The following is a 15718-nucleotide window of genomic DNA, read 5'->3' as shown; positions in this document are numbered from 1 at the left end:
TGATTAGTTGAATGCTTCTTTCTTTCTCTTGTGTATGCATGCTTGTAGTGTGTGTGTGTGTGTGTGTAGTCTCCATTGATGCAAGCTCTTGCCCACTTCATTGGCAATGAGTTATTCATGGATAGACTCTCTCTATAAGCTTGTGGGTTTGTGAATGTTACATTCTATGCTTGCTTAAGCTTGTGGGTTAGTAGATGCACGCTTATGGGTTTGGTGGCGTTAGGGAAAGATAAGATTTAATCAATGTTTGAATGGGATTAAGAGATTGCCATGCATTTCTTGTTCTCTTGATTAGTGTAGTGGGTTTAAGGGATTGAGAGACTAATTGAGGTGCTAAATGGTTGAATCGTCAAGTGGTGGTTCGTGTATGTGAGCTCTCCCGTAAGGGATAAGCCTTCATGCACTAATCGGGTCGAGTCCTCGGATTGACATTGTGTTTCTCAGCATATTTGTTGATCGTCGGTAGTACTCTATGAGCACTATATTGCACGGTAGAGAGAATTGCTCTTCACACACACTGGTGATATTCACATTCACTCACCTTTCGGAAGGGCTTGGGCTTTTTTAGGGGTCTACCAAAACTCACTTTTTTGAAAACCTTTGTAGTAATAGATAAAGGTTAAATAAATCATACTCAAGTGAAAAATGATTATTTTTGGCATGAAGTGTACAGATTCATCAATAAAATCATTATTATATATTAGTGTATCCATTGCATGTTCTTTAGAGGGATTATTTGCACCTTTGAGTGGATTCACTCAAGTGCTTCAACTAGTGAGGACTATTTATTTAGGAGAGTCTTAGTAATGCTAAAAAGGTCTTGTCAATCTCCACTTCCAATTTATGTAAATGATACGAATTTTCATAAAGATGTTTCAGTTAATTTTGACACCCTAAATATTGTCATAAATTTGACCAGAAGACTACTATTAACCACTGTATTTTTAATGCAAAATTTTGGGGTTGTTTGTGATATTTGGGTGGTTTTAGTGTGTTTTTTTTAACATTTGCTTGAAATTTAATAGCTTTAAAATCATAAAAATAGTATGTGGTCACCGAAAATTCCCAAAAGAAAAGAATAGGAAATTTTTATAACAATGTCTATTCTTTGTTAAAAATATCACTTGGGTATATTAACATAGCTAGGTTTTAGATATAGCTTAAGTACCTCAGATTGAAGCACCCAATTAGGCTAAAATTTTATAAGGAGTCCTCAGAAAAAAAAACACTACTTCTGTAAATGTTTCCAATGAGTAAAAACTAGGCCAAAGCCTACATTTTGTTGTTATTGGAAAAGATATCTACCCATAAAACTACACAAACTCCTAAAGATACAAAGAATATAGCCAAATGAATTTTACTTTGGAAGTACAATTTTATCATGTGCAAAAGGCATTTGAAAGAGTGAGAACATATGCCCATTGCATTATTTTAGATACTATAGAAACTCATGATGCTTCATAACATCATATAAAACACATGTTCCAAGGCTGGTTAAGTTTGGAAAGTTGTTGTGCATGGCAAAGGGAGAAGGACTAGTCTATTGTACAATCTTGATTTTTATGCAAAGGACCAAGTTGCAATTGATGGTGGTCTTGAAAGTAAAACAGCCGTAATTTTGATTTTTATTTAGATCATATGTTAAAAGGGAAGGACTTGGCTGTACAATCTTGATTACATGTTGAAGTTAACTATGGTTTACATGACACATCATAGTGTAGGGCGTCCTTCAATTATGCAAAAGTCCAAGTTCCAGAAGACCCGTGATTTTTATTTACATCACATCACATGTTGAAAGGAAAAATCTTTTTGTGAAAAAGATAGGTAGGTCTGGATTCTATAAAAGGGTGTGCCAAAGCAACCCTTTTGCATTGCATTTGGCATACACTCACTGGTGATACTCACATTCACTCAGCTCCGGAAGGGCTTGGGCTTTTTTAGGGGTCTACCAAAACTCACTTTTTTGAAAACCTTTGTAGTAATAGATAAAGGTTAAATAAATCATACTCAAGTGAAAAATGATTATTTTTGGCATGAAGTGTACAGATTCATCAATCAAATCATTAATATATATTAGTGTGCCCATTGCATGTTCTTCAGAGGGATTATTTGCACCTTTGAGTGGATTCACTCAAGTGCTTGAACTGGTGAGGACTATTTATTTAGGAGAGTCTTAGCAATGTGAAAAAGGTCTTGTCAATCTCCACTTTCAATTTATGTAAATGATACAAATTTTCATAAAGACGTTTCAGTTAATTTTGACACCCTAAATATTGTCATAAATTTGACCAGAAGACTACTATTAACCACTGTATTTTTAATGCAAAATTTTGGGGTTGTTCGTGATATTTGGGTGGTTTTAGTGTGTTTTTTTTTACATTTTGGGGTTGTTCGTGATATTTGGGTGGTTTTAGTGTGTTTTTTTAAACATTTGCTTGAAATTTTATAGCTTTAAAATCATAAAAATAGTATGTGGTCGCCGAAAATTCCCAAAAGAAAAGAATAGGAAATTTTTATAACAATATCTATTCTTTGTTAAAAATATCACTTGGGTATATTAACATAGCTAGGTTTTAGATATAGTTTAAGTACCTCAGATTGAAGCACCCAATTAGGCTAAAATTTTATAAGGAGTCCTCAGAAAAAAAAAACACTACTTCTTGAAATGTTTCGAACCAATAAAAACTAGGCCAAAGCCTACATTCTGTTATTATTAGAAAAGATATCTACCCATAAAACTACACAAACTCTTCAAGATACAAAGAATATAGCCAAATGAATTTTACTTTGGAAGTACAATTTTACCATGTGCAAAAGGCATTTGAAAGAGTGAGAACGTATGCCCATTGCATTATTTTAGATACTGTAGAAACTCATGATGCTTCACAAGTACAATTTTACTTTGGAAGTACAATTTTACTTTGGAAGTACAATTTTACCATGTGCAAAAGGCATTTGAAAGAGTGAGAACGTATGCCCATTGCATTATTTTAGATACTGTAGAAACTCATGATGCTTCACAAGTACAGTTTTACTTTGGAAGTATAATTTTACCATGTGCAAAAGGCATTTGAAAGAGTGAGAACGTATGCCCAGAGCATTATTTTAGATACTGTAGAAACTCATAATGCTTCATAACATCATATAAAACACATGTTCCAAGGCTGGTTGAGTTTGGAAAGTTGTTGTGCATGGCAAAAAAATGAATAAAGATTAAATTTTGTCACCAAAATATCCTTTTGTGGCCTTGAGTTGTAGTATGCATACATATCTAATTCTTAAAGAATGACAATTACTTTCAATGGGGAGTTTTTAAACTATAGGGTTTTTTTAGCTCTCTACTAGTACGTCATTCTAACTAAAAGTTATGGTCATTCTATGTAAAAGATAAGAAAATAGCTCAAATTCTTTTGATAGAATAACTATTTTTATTAAATCGTATAATTAAGTGTCAATCGTTAGTAAAAAAAAATATGATGACATGTGTATTCTTTACAAGTGTCTTTTAGCTCAATAGACATTGGTATTACCAAACAAATTACAATTACTAAGGAAAATTACATAGAAATGAATCTTCTTGTGCAATAGGGCCTACAAAAAAGTTTATTATGGAAAATTCTACAGCTCTTAGAGAATTATGGAGAATTACAAAGAATTACGCAAACCTGTGTAATTATGTTGAAGAGTGTAAAAGTGAGGAGTGCTACTTGTTAGAGAGAGTCAATGATTGCTCACTCTGCTTACATGATTTTTGTTAAGATCACGTGTTAAAAGGGAGTAGGACTCTATTGTACAAATTATCTTGATTTTAATGCAAAGGACCAAGTTCCAATTGATGGTGGTCTTGAAAGTTTTAGATCATATGTTAAAAGGGAAGGACTTGGCTGTACAATCTTGATTACATGTTGAAGTTAACTATGGTTTACATGACACATCATAGTGTAGGGCGTCCTTCAATTATGCAAAAGGCCAAGTTCCAGAAGACCCGTGATCTTTATTTACATCACATCACCTGTTGAAAGGCCAAATCTTTTTGTGAAAAAGATTGGTAGGGCTGGATTCTACAAAAGGGTTTGCCAAAGCAACCCTTTTGCATTGCATTTGGATTCTATAAAAGGGTTTGCCAAAGCAACCCTTTTGCATTGCATTTGGCATACACTCACTGGTGATACTCACATTCACATTTCAATAGCCATGGCTCTTCGCAGCAGGTAGGTAGCTTCTCTCTCTTGAAAGACTCAAGTGAGCGAGAAGGACAACTAGTCTGGTATGTGTAGGTAATATATTATCACGAGCAGTAATGGGTAGGCTACCTACTGGTAATGTAGAAGAAAAAGGAGACTGCATATTTTCTCTCTCTCTCTCTCTCTCTCTCTATATATATATATCTATATATATCGGGTCGTATGAGCAAGAACGTCATTGAATCTCCCTCTCTCCCCTCTCTCTCTCTCCCAATTACCTGGTCATTTGGTTTGCGTCAAATAAGTGCCTGTTGTAATTATTTCGTACATTTATTAATCAAGACATGGAGCTAATATATATGCATCGGCTGTTGGTTGAGTGCAGCAATATTGTGGTGGTGGTGGTGGCAGCGGCAGCGGCGGTGTTGATGTCGGTCGGGGCTGATGCTATTGACTGTCCTACGCAAGGCGAACCGGTGTACCCATACTGGTCACTTTGCTCGAGCCCAGCACAGTATTATGGTCGGGAGGTGTATGAATTAACGGCGACTTCACGAGAAAGCCTGGCGCCGGAGTGGGACGAGAGCAATTCCACCTACTATGTGCGCTTGGCGGAGGTTGGGGCTAGGTATATGTTCACGAACCTTACTACAGAATCCCGGCTTTGGGTAGCGCAGTCCGACGACGTCATAATCACGAATGTGGAAACCCAGAGAGCTTTGGGCTGGAGACAAGAAGGCGAAGGTGAATGGTTCTTGGTGGAGCTTGAAGCTGCTGCAGGCAGTGGCTTCCAGTTTTCTACAGCTGAGAGCGTGATGCTACCTTGCCCTTTGGTTATGGGTGCACGCTGTGAAGCATACAACATCCTCAACTTCGGGACTTCCCTTGGCGTGAGCCCATATGTGGAGGATGAAACTACATACTTCAAACAATCTGACAGCTCGAATACACTCCCCTTCCTGCTCATTCGCAGCGACAACTCCTCTATCGACATTAAAATGCCCACCACCGCTGCCGTCTAGCTCGCCCAAATATCACAATCCTATCCTAATAATAATAATTGTGAAGGTCGCCTCAAAAGTCGTGTTTTCCGAGTTGTTCTAGTGTGACTCCGCATCTAAGCTAAGCTAAGTACTTACGATACAGGATTATGTAAATGGTATCCCTTGCAGTAGTACCCTTGTGGTATATTCATTAGCATGGGTGGCTAAGTTTTTTTTCGGTTTGGGAGTGTTAGACCTTTAATAGTGACTAATGGGTTGACCCGTTTTTGATGGGCAAGAGTATTCTTGCATGCATAAAAACAAAGGCTCCTCTTAAGAGGTGAGTAAAGATAAGCTTTATAATCCTCAACTTGTCAACCTTATTATTATATATGAACACACCATGCTTGCCATATATATCCATGTGGGAGCTCGTAAAGCACTTATTTTTCTTTGAATAAAGCAACAGACTTGGCATAAATATACATCTAACATTTTAACCCAATATAGTGGTGACAATCTTTACACACCTGAGCAAAGCATTAAAACAATCTTCGGGCAACTAGATTATCTGTTCTTGGAAGCCTATACTCCTAGCCTCCATTTGCCCCAAAAAAAAAAATTTAAGATAAAAATATTAGAAATTACAAGATATAATTTTCAAAAAGAAGAAGAACAAAGATAAAACCTTATAAAACTAATTCGGTGGATCAATATTTGAGACGAATGACGTTATTTACTAAGATTAAGAAATATTGGCTACTAATAAAAAAAACCTTGCATTAATGTCTTTTGTTATTTTTACTTCTTTGATTATTTACTTTTATATATTTTTTTGTTTTGTCTCCATTTAGTTACTTCTTGTCACCCTTAAATTTCTCCTTTACATTTCAAATCATCTTTTTATTATTATTTATTTTTAAAATAATTACAATAATCACTCTTAAAATCTTTCACCAGTGACTTTCATGGGATTGTTGTACATTCTAATATTCTCGTGTAAGATGCTAAGCTAAAATGGCCACCTTCCCATTAAGAAGTGTATGAAAGTTTAGTAGTTGAGAAAAAACAATTGTACCTCTAAGACCCCGAGCTTGTGTATGGTGGTATGGTCTTTATGTTTCCTTATTCTTGCTCATTGTTTTGGTATTATATTTGGTTAGATTCCTCAGTTTTATAGAGATTATTGTGAAGATTAAATGTAAAGTACATAATTTAGCCTTGGTCTATGCGGTACGAGATTTGTGTGCTCCCACCACCTTCGTGGGTTCAAATCCTTTCTCAGAAAGAGATTTACTGTGAATTACAGACCTTATATGCTACTTATTATTCCACAATGCTTACTTTGCATCTATAATAGGACTTTTGTTCAGCTGAATATACTTCAATTATTTTCTCATGTTAACCCAGTTCTAGGATTAATAAAGCTATTGTCATTATCGTACATTAAGGAGTCAAGGTAGATACACTAAATGGTCATACATTCAATATATGAAGCAATGGTGTCCAAATCTACAACTTCAACGGGCGCTTGTAATGGTCTAATGGAATACTTATGGTGATTTGCACTTCAAGAGCGTGGTAGCAAGTTAGGATGAAGTCCCAAGTGATGTACTTCATGGATATATTATGATAGTACTCATTGTAATAGCATTAGGCCTCTTATGAATCTAAGGTGCCCAGTCGGCCACATTTTGAGTGTGAACATTTATGGCCATGTATATAAATGAATATCTCTCATAATAAAAAGAACTCTCCCATTGTGCAATAGAAACTTGCTCTTGCTATTCCTCTTGCTAATATCTCTCTAATCCATGCTAGTGAGTGTGTGTGTTTAAGTGAGGTGAGAGGAGGGATGAGTACACATAGTGCAACACGACGATGTGACAATGCTCACGGGAGGCATGGTGGAATTGCTTCTCAAGGAGTTGTGGGGCTTGGAGACCTCAAGGGTTATGATCTCGGCCCAATCTCGGCCCAATAGAAAGATCCCCACAACAGTTGCGGTTCACCAGGTAATCTTCTTGTTAGAAGGGGGTTTGGGTGAGCCATAACATTTTTGGCGTCGGGAGCCCATGCCTTGACTTTTCCCACTATTTGCTCTCTAATCTACACATACCCATTGCCCATTGTCTTCCGGGAGTCCATGCCTTGACTTTTTTCACTATTTGCTCTCTAATCTACACATACCCATTGCCCATTGTCTTAATTACTGGTTTCCCATGAAAAAAAAGTGGTTTTGATAGAGATTTGTGTGTGATTTTGTAAGAAATGACTCTCTTTTTTTAATTTTTGAAAGGATAATTTTTTGGCTTAAATGTGTTGTTTTGTTAGTTTTAATATAGTTTTTAGTGCGTGTTAAGTGTTCACATAGAGTGTGTTAGGTAGAGTTTGCATCCATTACATCAAAGAATGCAATCCTTTATAATTTTATATTTTTTAGCTCTCTTTAGAGTTAAACATAGAGCTAGAACCATTAATTTTTGTTTGATTTGTGTGTTTTTTGTTTGACTTGTATATGATTAGAGTATTAGAAAGTATTAGGGATAGCTTAATGCTTTTTAATAAAATCTTAAAACAATAAAAAAAACTCTCAAAATTGACTAATATTTCTTAATTGATTGGTTTTTATCATTAAGGGGTGATTAATCTAGTTTAAGTGGTGAAAAAAATAGAAAATATATTTTTTGGGATCAAATTCGATCATGTAAGAGGTCGAAATTAGTGTTTTGAAAATATCTTGATTGGAGAAATTTCCCTCTCTTTTGCTTAATTTTGCATAAAGAGAAGAGACTAAAATCAAGAGTTTAATTAATCTCTAATTATGAAATAATTAATTAAGAGTTTAATTAATCTCTAATTATGGAATAATTTACACATTAGTTAATGCATATAGCTTAGACTATCCAATGATGTGAATTAATTAGTGAGATTAGTGTCTAAGTAGAGCTCTTACTTAGTTCAAAAGGGAGAAAGATTAGAGAAAGGATTAATCTTTGATTAATTATTAATCGCTTTTTTCATAACTCATTTTAAGGCTAATGAGCATTGAATCAAAAGATGCCCCTTAGTTGGTAATTGGCCACTTTTGGAAGTCATTTATGAGAGGTAAGTGGTAGCATAAATGTGATGACTTGTCTAGATTCCCTTACCTTTTTTGGAGACCGTGTGTGACACCATTTCACACCGTGAAATGTATTTATAAAAAAAGGGGATGTTTCACATTCACATTCACGTTTACGTTTATGGCTTAAGTGTTTCACGACGATGGCTTAAGTGTTTCATGCTCACGGCTTAAGTGTTTCATGCTCATGACTTAAGCGTTTCATGCTCAGGGATTAAGCGTTCCACGCTCATGGATTAAACATTCACATTCATGTGTTAAGCCTATTTCACCGATTATAGGTGTTTTACGGGGTAAGGTTATCAAGCTACGCTTGTATATCCTAAACTGTGAGGCCGATAAATGCATTCTAGTTCTCATTGGAAGGCTTACATCAAGCTTTTCAAATTTGGTCTTGACCGTTCGAGGGCAAAATCGCTCAAAAAAGACCACGTACCATGTGCGGGTTAGTTTCTGAGTGTCTAAACGACGAAATAATAAAAACATCAAAGAAGCAAAGTTGTAGTACTCCAAAAATACTATAACTCTCTCATATGGCATTTTTTCAAATTCCTTTTGGAACACATTCAAAAACAAGCTATGAAACAGGAAAATCTTTCCAAGATTTTTTTTAAATCTTGAGAGAGTGATGGAAAATAGGTTTTGAGACCTCAAGACCAGAATGTAAATACTCAAGGCATCATGTGGCTCAATGATGGGGCTACTCTTGGAAATAGTCCAAAAATGATCAATGTTATATTGCAAGAGGGGCGTAGGTGCACTTTCTTTGCTGTTGATGCCTTGCTTTGCCTTTTCTCGAGAGAGCATACCATGCTTAATCAAGAAACTAAAATACCGTGGAAAAAAACAAACGCACAGGAGGGTAAAGGTGTGTCACAGCTTGTCAAAAGCTTGCATTTAAGATTCTTGTAGTAGGTAGCAGTGCCTTTAGAGTATATAAGAGCTCTTATTTACCTTGCCATTGCATGGTCTAAGCTTACTTAATCCTATAACACACATTTAATCTCACTCATACACGCACAAACACATTGAGCACACAAGAGATCCAATTGTAAAAAAGCAAGATAAATAGATTAAAGAAGACAAAAATTCTTAGATTATGCATAAGTGAATGTGGCATTGAGAGTTATGTTTTAGCTTTTATACTTGACCTTTTAGTCTTTCACCTCTAGGAAGTAAAGCCTTAAAATTAGATCCTATGCACCTAGCCCACCTAAACTAGTGTAAATAGCTAGAGCATGTAACCTAAACAAAGATGTTTCATGGTGCACCTTTTAAGCAACAATCACACATGAAAAATAAAGTCTCATCAAGTGAGGCTGAGATGATCCGATGCCTATGGCTAAAGATGATAAAAATGATATGATCAACAACACACGCACACACGCATGCACACACACATGTATATATGTATATATGTAGCCCACACACATGTATATATGTATATATGTAGCACATGTATGTATGTAGTATAAGACCCTCTCCCAATAAAGGAGAAAGTGACTAAGGGGTTGTGGGAAACAAGCAAACGGGTTTCATTTAGTGTATTGTGCATGAATCATGCACATTCACAAAAAATGGAGTCTTGAATGGTTGCAATAGGCTTATGCATAAGGCCTATTGCATAATATGTTAAAATGAACTAACGTTTTGATTTATTATGATAATTTTTTGTAGGTCTATTCAAGCAAACAACCACCAAGGGTTTACGCCACAGGTGGCTCATACGACTCTCTTATTCATTCAACCTCATGTTTATTGCACCCTTGGGTGTCAAGTTTAAGGTTTAGGATTATGCATAGATATATGGGGCATTGTTGTAGGCCATCTAGAATGCTATTTATGTCAAGCTAGGAGGGGTTATCTGCACGTAGGTGGTTATAGTGGAGGGGGAGCTCTCAATCTTCTCACTATCCTTCTCTTGTAAAAGAGAAGTTGCCTTTAGCTTTAATAGTGGGGAGCATGTGGAAAGTCCACCCTACTCGTCTAATCAATATTGTAGGAGGTCTCAACAATGTTCTAATATCACATGTTGCCTTTATTGTCTAAGCTTGTGTTGTTGTTTTCTCTTGGTTGGCTTGACATTGTCAAGGTAAGCTCTCTTTTTCATTCAACCTCATGTTTATTGAGCCCCTGGGTGCCGAGTTTAGGGTTTAGGCTTATGCATGGAGATATGGGACATTGTTGTAGGCCATCTAGAATGTTGTTTATGTCCAGAGTTAGGAGTGGTTATCCATGAGTAGGTGGTTATAGTGGAGGGGGAGACCTCAATCTTCTCACTATCCTTCTCTTGTAAAAGAGAAGTTTCCTTTGGCATTAATAGTGGGGATCATGTGGTAAGTCCTCAAAAGCTATCATCTGAAGGAGCACTATCCACCCTACTTATCTAAGTAGTATTGTAGGAGGTCTCAACAATGTTCTAATATCACACGTTGTCTTTATTGTCTAAGATTGTGTTGTTATTTTCTCTTGGTTGGTTTGACATTGTCGAGGTAAACTCTCCTATTCATTCAACCTCATGTTTATTGCATGCTCGCTTGGGATATGATCGTGGTCATCTCATAAGTGGAGTTGCAGCAAAAGCATACATATCAAGGCTACAAAAGGCTTACTTGAGCTTATGGGTAGGATAATGTCTGGTTTCATTAAACATTGAGTGACAGTATAATCAGATTCCAACCTAACCCAAACTAGTTGTTGTTACAGGTCGAAGGAAACCATTTCTGAGGTCTAAACGTGCAGTTTGAAGTATGGGATCTGCACAAATATCAAGACTTGTTGGGTGCAGAATGTTTGGAGCCATTTTGTACCTAAAAGCCCATAAGATAGACTTAGGCTTTGGCCAAAACAATGTGCTTAGATGGGTTTAATTTTTGGATTGTACGAGCCAAATCTTTACACTATTGTATCAAGAAATCAAATGCCTTCAAACTTACTGTCATTTGATTATCTCTTTTGTCAATATTTGCAATTCGATTGCAATAAAGATGTGTTTGTTTTTTATTGAATATATTGCCTCGTCAAGGTGTAAGGCTATGAATATCATAATAATTTAATTTGGATAGACTCAATTATCTCAATAGTGAAAATCTTTTATACATCATATTCAATAAATTTGATGAAATTTAGCATTGACAATATACTCGCTCTTTTATTTTTTTGGTTGAACTAATGAGGTATTGGAGCATTTGTCTATGAAGGTTTAAGACCATCCATATCATGGATGAATTTATGTTGTTGGCACATAATATATTTATTCAAAATTTTGAATGTACATTAACCAAACATTTTATTTTCAACAGGATATGTTGAAGCATATAGCTTTAATTTCAAGTGTACAAAAAACTTACTATTGAGGTGGCACCAATCATTGGTGACTTATGTACCTAGAGGCAAAAGAGTTCCACCACCCCCAGATACAATAAGGAAACAAAGAAGATTATTAATACTTGAACTCAATGGTGTTTTACTTAAGACCATTGAGATGCAACATGGTGATGTATGTCCAGACTGGGCCAAACATATGCATCTTGTGGAAGAGAATACAAGTGTTTGGCATTTGATTCGCAAAGATGCATTCACTTTCCTTGATTTTTGTATGCAATGGTTTGAGGTATGGATCTGGAGTACTAATAGACTACAAAGGACTCGATGCATTCTTGAGTTGTGCTTTCCTCGGCACCATCAAAAGTTTAAGGTCGTAGCAGGGCATGCAGCATGTCAAAAGACGGATCTTCTTATTGGATATCGATTTGTATACCACAAAAACTTAGATGTAGCATGGAGAATTTTTCATGACCTGGATGGAAATAACACACTAATTTTTGATGATACCCTCTACAATGTAATGTGGAATATGCCCGGAACCTACTTGATTTTTCCAAAGATGTGGAATCAAAATATAGAGGAGCTTCAAAGTTTTTTGGAGACAACAATCAGTGCATGGTTACTTGGTTGGATTTATGCAAAGAACAAACGGGAGTATACTTGCAACACTTTAGTAAATGAAGCAGCTTATGATAGAGAAACTTTGTATGTATTGGAGCAATACATGAGAAAACGCTATGTTTGAGATACAATTTGTACTCAATTATTATCTTGACGAAGGGTTTTTGTCTTCGGATAAATTGTAAACTTGAATGTAACAATCTCATTGAATGTAACAAGTGTTCTTTGGCATTATCATCCCATGTTTTTACTTCAATGTCCCTCAAATTTGAGCATATATATCATGATTTATAATCTTAATATAGTGTCTAAGATGGGTTTTTATCTGTGGATCAATCGTAAACTTAGCATATTGTTACTGTCATTGAGATTTACTTTTTGTTTTGTTATTTCTAACACCACACCCTTTAGAGATCTCTCATTTCTAAGGTTCCTTTTTATAATGATATTTAGAATTCTTTTGGCAAATTAAATAAACCCCATGTTTTTACTTCAATGTCTCAAAGTGGAGATAGTATTTAACATTATCTTCTTCATATGAAAGGTGTTGTATAATCTAAATTAAGTTTAGTGTCACGTATGTATCTATACAACTACAAACAAATACGCCAAATAGTTGTGTCAAGATATAATCTATTGGCACAAAGAGTGCACCAACAAATAGATGTTAGCTCAAACTACACAAAAATACCGAGTTTCCAACCAATCTTATAAGAAATGGGACTCGAATAATTCTCAAAATTCCTAAATTTGTCTTCTTTATCCACAGCACTACTCCCAATGCTGACACTCTCATGTCTCAAGCGTCCTGACCATGGACGTATAGCGCTACTCTCAGACTCTGCTGGCCCCCAGACATAGAGATAGAACTTGCTTGTGGCAAGTTCACATGCACATCAGCATCGAGAGAATCAATGACACCCTCATCCTTTGCTTTGTACCAACTAGCAAGTTCATCAAACACCACATCTCGTGAGATAACCACTTGCCTAGTTTGTGGATTGTAACATTTATATGCCTTGCGATCCTGTGCATATCCAAGAAACACACACTTTTTTGCCTTAGGATCCAACTTCCTCCTTCTCTCATCAAGCACATGTACATAAGCTATGCAACCAAAAACTTTGAAGTGTCCAATGTCTGGCCGAAAACATGTAAGCCGCATCTCTGGCGTACTTCCATGTATGGTTGTTGTGGGTGTCTTATTAAATATATACAGTGCAGTGGCACATGCATCTGCCCAATAATAATCTGGCATGCTCTTTTCATTGAGAATTGCCCTGGCCACTTCACAAATGACTTTATTCTTCCTCTCAGCAACACCATTTTGCTGAGGTGTATACCTGCAAGTTAACTGCCTTCTTATGCCATGCTTTCTCAAGAAATGCTCAAAAGCATGTGAGGTGTATTCACCACCTCCATCTGTCCTCAAACATTTTATCCAAGAGCCATATTGCTTCTCTACAAAAGCTTTGAAGTCCATAAACTTTCCCAACACTTCCTATGAACTATTTCAAGTGGCTTGCTACTCATGTTGCCTTCTCTAGGAAACGGCAACCTCGCCTGCTTTCCAAACTGATAGGCATCACAAACATGCATATTCCCATCATACTTGAATCTAGGCAGCCCACTAACAATGCCTCTTGCTTGCATGTTCTTTAACCTTTGTATATTCACATGTCCAATCCTTTTATGCCACATGTCAATGTCTTGTACCACATTTCGGCTTTTAGAGAACATGGCTGATTTCAACTCAGGAATCCCAGCATCCAACTTAAATAACCTGCCTTCTTTCTTGCCTTTAGCAATGACTCTACATCCATTTTTGAAATCCTCAACGAAGAAACCATGCTCGTTTTAAACGAACTTGTAAACCCTGTTTCACCATTTGACCAACTGAGGCCAACTAAGGCCAAACTCTTTGTAATAGAAGGCACATACAAGACATCTGCCATAGACTTTGTTTCACCATTGTGCATAACCAATGGTACACTTCCAACATGTGTGATAGCATGTCGGGTATCATCTCCTGTCTCCACATAGCCTTTCACATCCATAGGCTTCATATGCTCAAACCATTCACCATGACAAGTCATATGGTTTGATGCTTCAGAGTCCATATACCAAGTGTCATCACTTTCAGCATTTGTCATCATAGATTCCACAACATGCGACTGGCTTTAAGACAATCCTTGAATAAAATCATAATATTTTCGATCAATCATTTTCCAAAATTCCAAGTCCATTGTATTACAAAAATGCATCCTCTGAACTCTCCGTTTTGAAGACCAGCTGGCCAACCAAACGAGATCCAGTATCAAATTTTTTTCCCCAAAAACCTTTCCTTTTTGTCCATCAGATATCTTCCTCGACATACGCCTGGGTGTCCTAGCAACCGTGAGTCCGTGCATCGCCTGGTCAGAACTCTCTAGGATCCTCCTTAGGTGTCCTAGTACTTCACTCACGGACCGCTTCGTCGGTCCTCGCCCATCGTACCGAAAGCACACCATTTTAACCGTACTGAGGCCGGTCAAGACCTCGGCATGCTTTACCGCCGCAGGCGACGTCCCTTGATGACTCCCCGCCAGCTGTTCCAATGAACCTCCTCTTAGAAGAACATAAACCAAATGCTTCCTCCAGCATTCTGGCGTAAAACAGTCCTTTGAATGAAAAACAGAGTTTCCAATGCAAGTGAGATTCCAGTTTGAGATCGGTTCCAAAGATCCTTTTTCCAATAATTTCGAGTTTCATATGAGGATCCTTGATCTCTCATGAGGGTAATCTATCCGTCATTTCATCCATTTATCCAACTAGATTCTTGGTAAGATTGGTCAGGAAAAAACTAGATTAGTTCCGGTAGTCTATTCTTTGGATTTAGTAACTGGAATTGATCACGAAGTTTTTGTCTAATTCAATTCGAGAGAAGGACAATTAGGTTTACTGTCTGACCTCACATAGTCTAACTAAATTCATTCAGTTTAGTTCTACCAGGATTCCTTTCAACTAAACATCTAGTTTTTGGGTAAATATCCATTTAGTGATTTTACCAATTCAAATATCCAAGATATTCATTTTTCCACATAAATTCTCAACCTGAATTCATTAGGTAGAATTATGATGGAAATTCATCTTTTGACATTAGAATTTAATTCAAATCCATCTTTTCTCTAATATCATGGAAATTCATCTTTTAACTAAAATATCAATGCCTTTTTTTGAATAAACTTCAAATCCTTCTTTTCCTCATTTCAATGAGTGCAATCCAATTATCATGGGAATTCCTCTTTTCCATGAATTAAATCTATTAAAATTCTTCTTAAATTTACATAAAAATAACCATTAATTCCTTTAAGCTAAAAATTCCACTTTTCTCATCTAAACATTTGAATTCCAATATAGTGGGAATTCTTCTTTTATCATTTAAACTTATCTATGCAAAAAGATAAATTTAACTAGATTTTTCTTGCAAGATTCCTCCC

At 36.3% G+C, this 15718-nt stretch overlaps 1 protein-coding gene across 1 annotated transcript; it reads left to right on the top strand.

The window, feature by feature from the left end:
* The first annotated feature begins 4057 nt into the window (after nucleotides 1–4057).
* On the top strand, nucleotides 4058–5672 carry LOC147609344 (uncharacterized). Its single transcript, XM_086787407.1, has 2 exons — nucleotides 4058–4211; nucleotides 4570–5672. Exons 1-2 carry the CDS (start codon nucleotides 4195–4197, stop codon nucleotides 5204–5206), a joined length of 654 nt encoding a protein of 217 aa, XP_086643533.1. The 5' UTR covers nucleotides 4058–4194; the 3' UTR covers nucleotides 5207–5672.
* Nucleotides 5673–15718: the final 10046 nt, after the last annotated feature.

Source organism: Cibotium barometz, chromosome 51 (genome assembly GCF_041138505.1).
Source record: "Cibotium barometz isolate CiBa-2024 chromosome 51, ASM4113850v1, whole genome shotgun sequence".
Taxonomy (NCBI): domain Eukaryota; kingdom Viridiplantae; phylum Streptophyta; class Polypodiopsida; order Cyatheales; family Cibotiaceae; genus Cibotium; species Cibotium barometz.
This window is presented reverse-complemented; position numbering and strand designations above follow the sequence as displayed.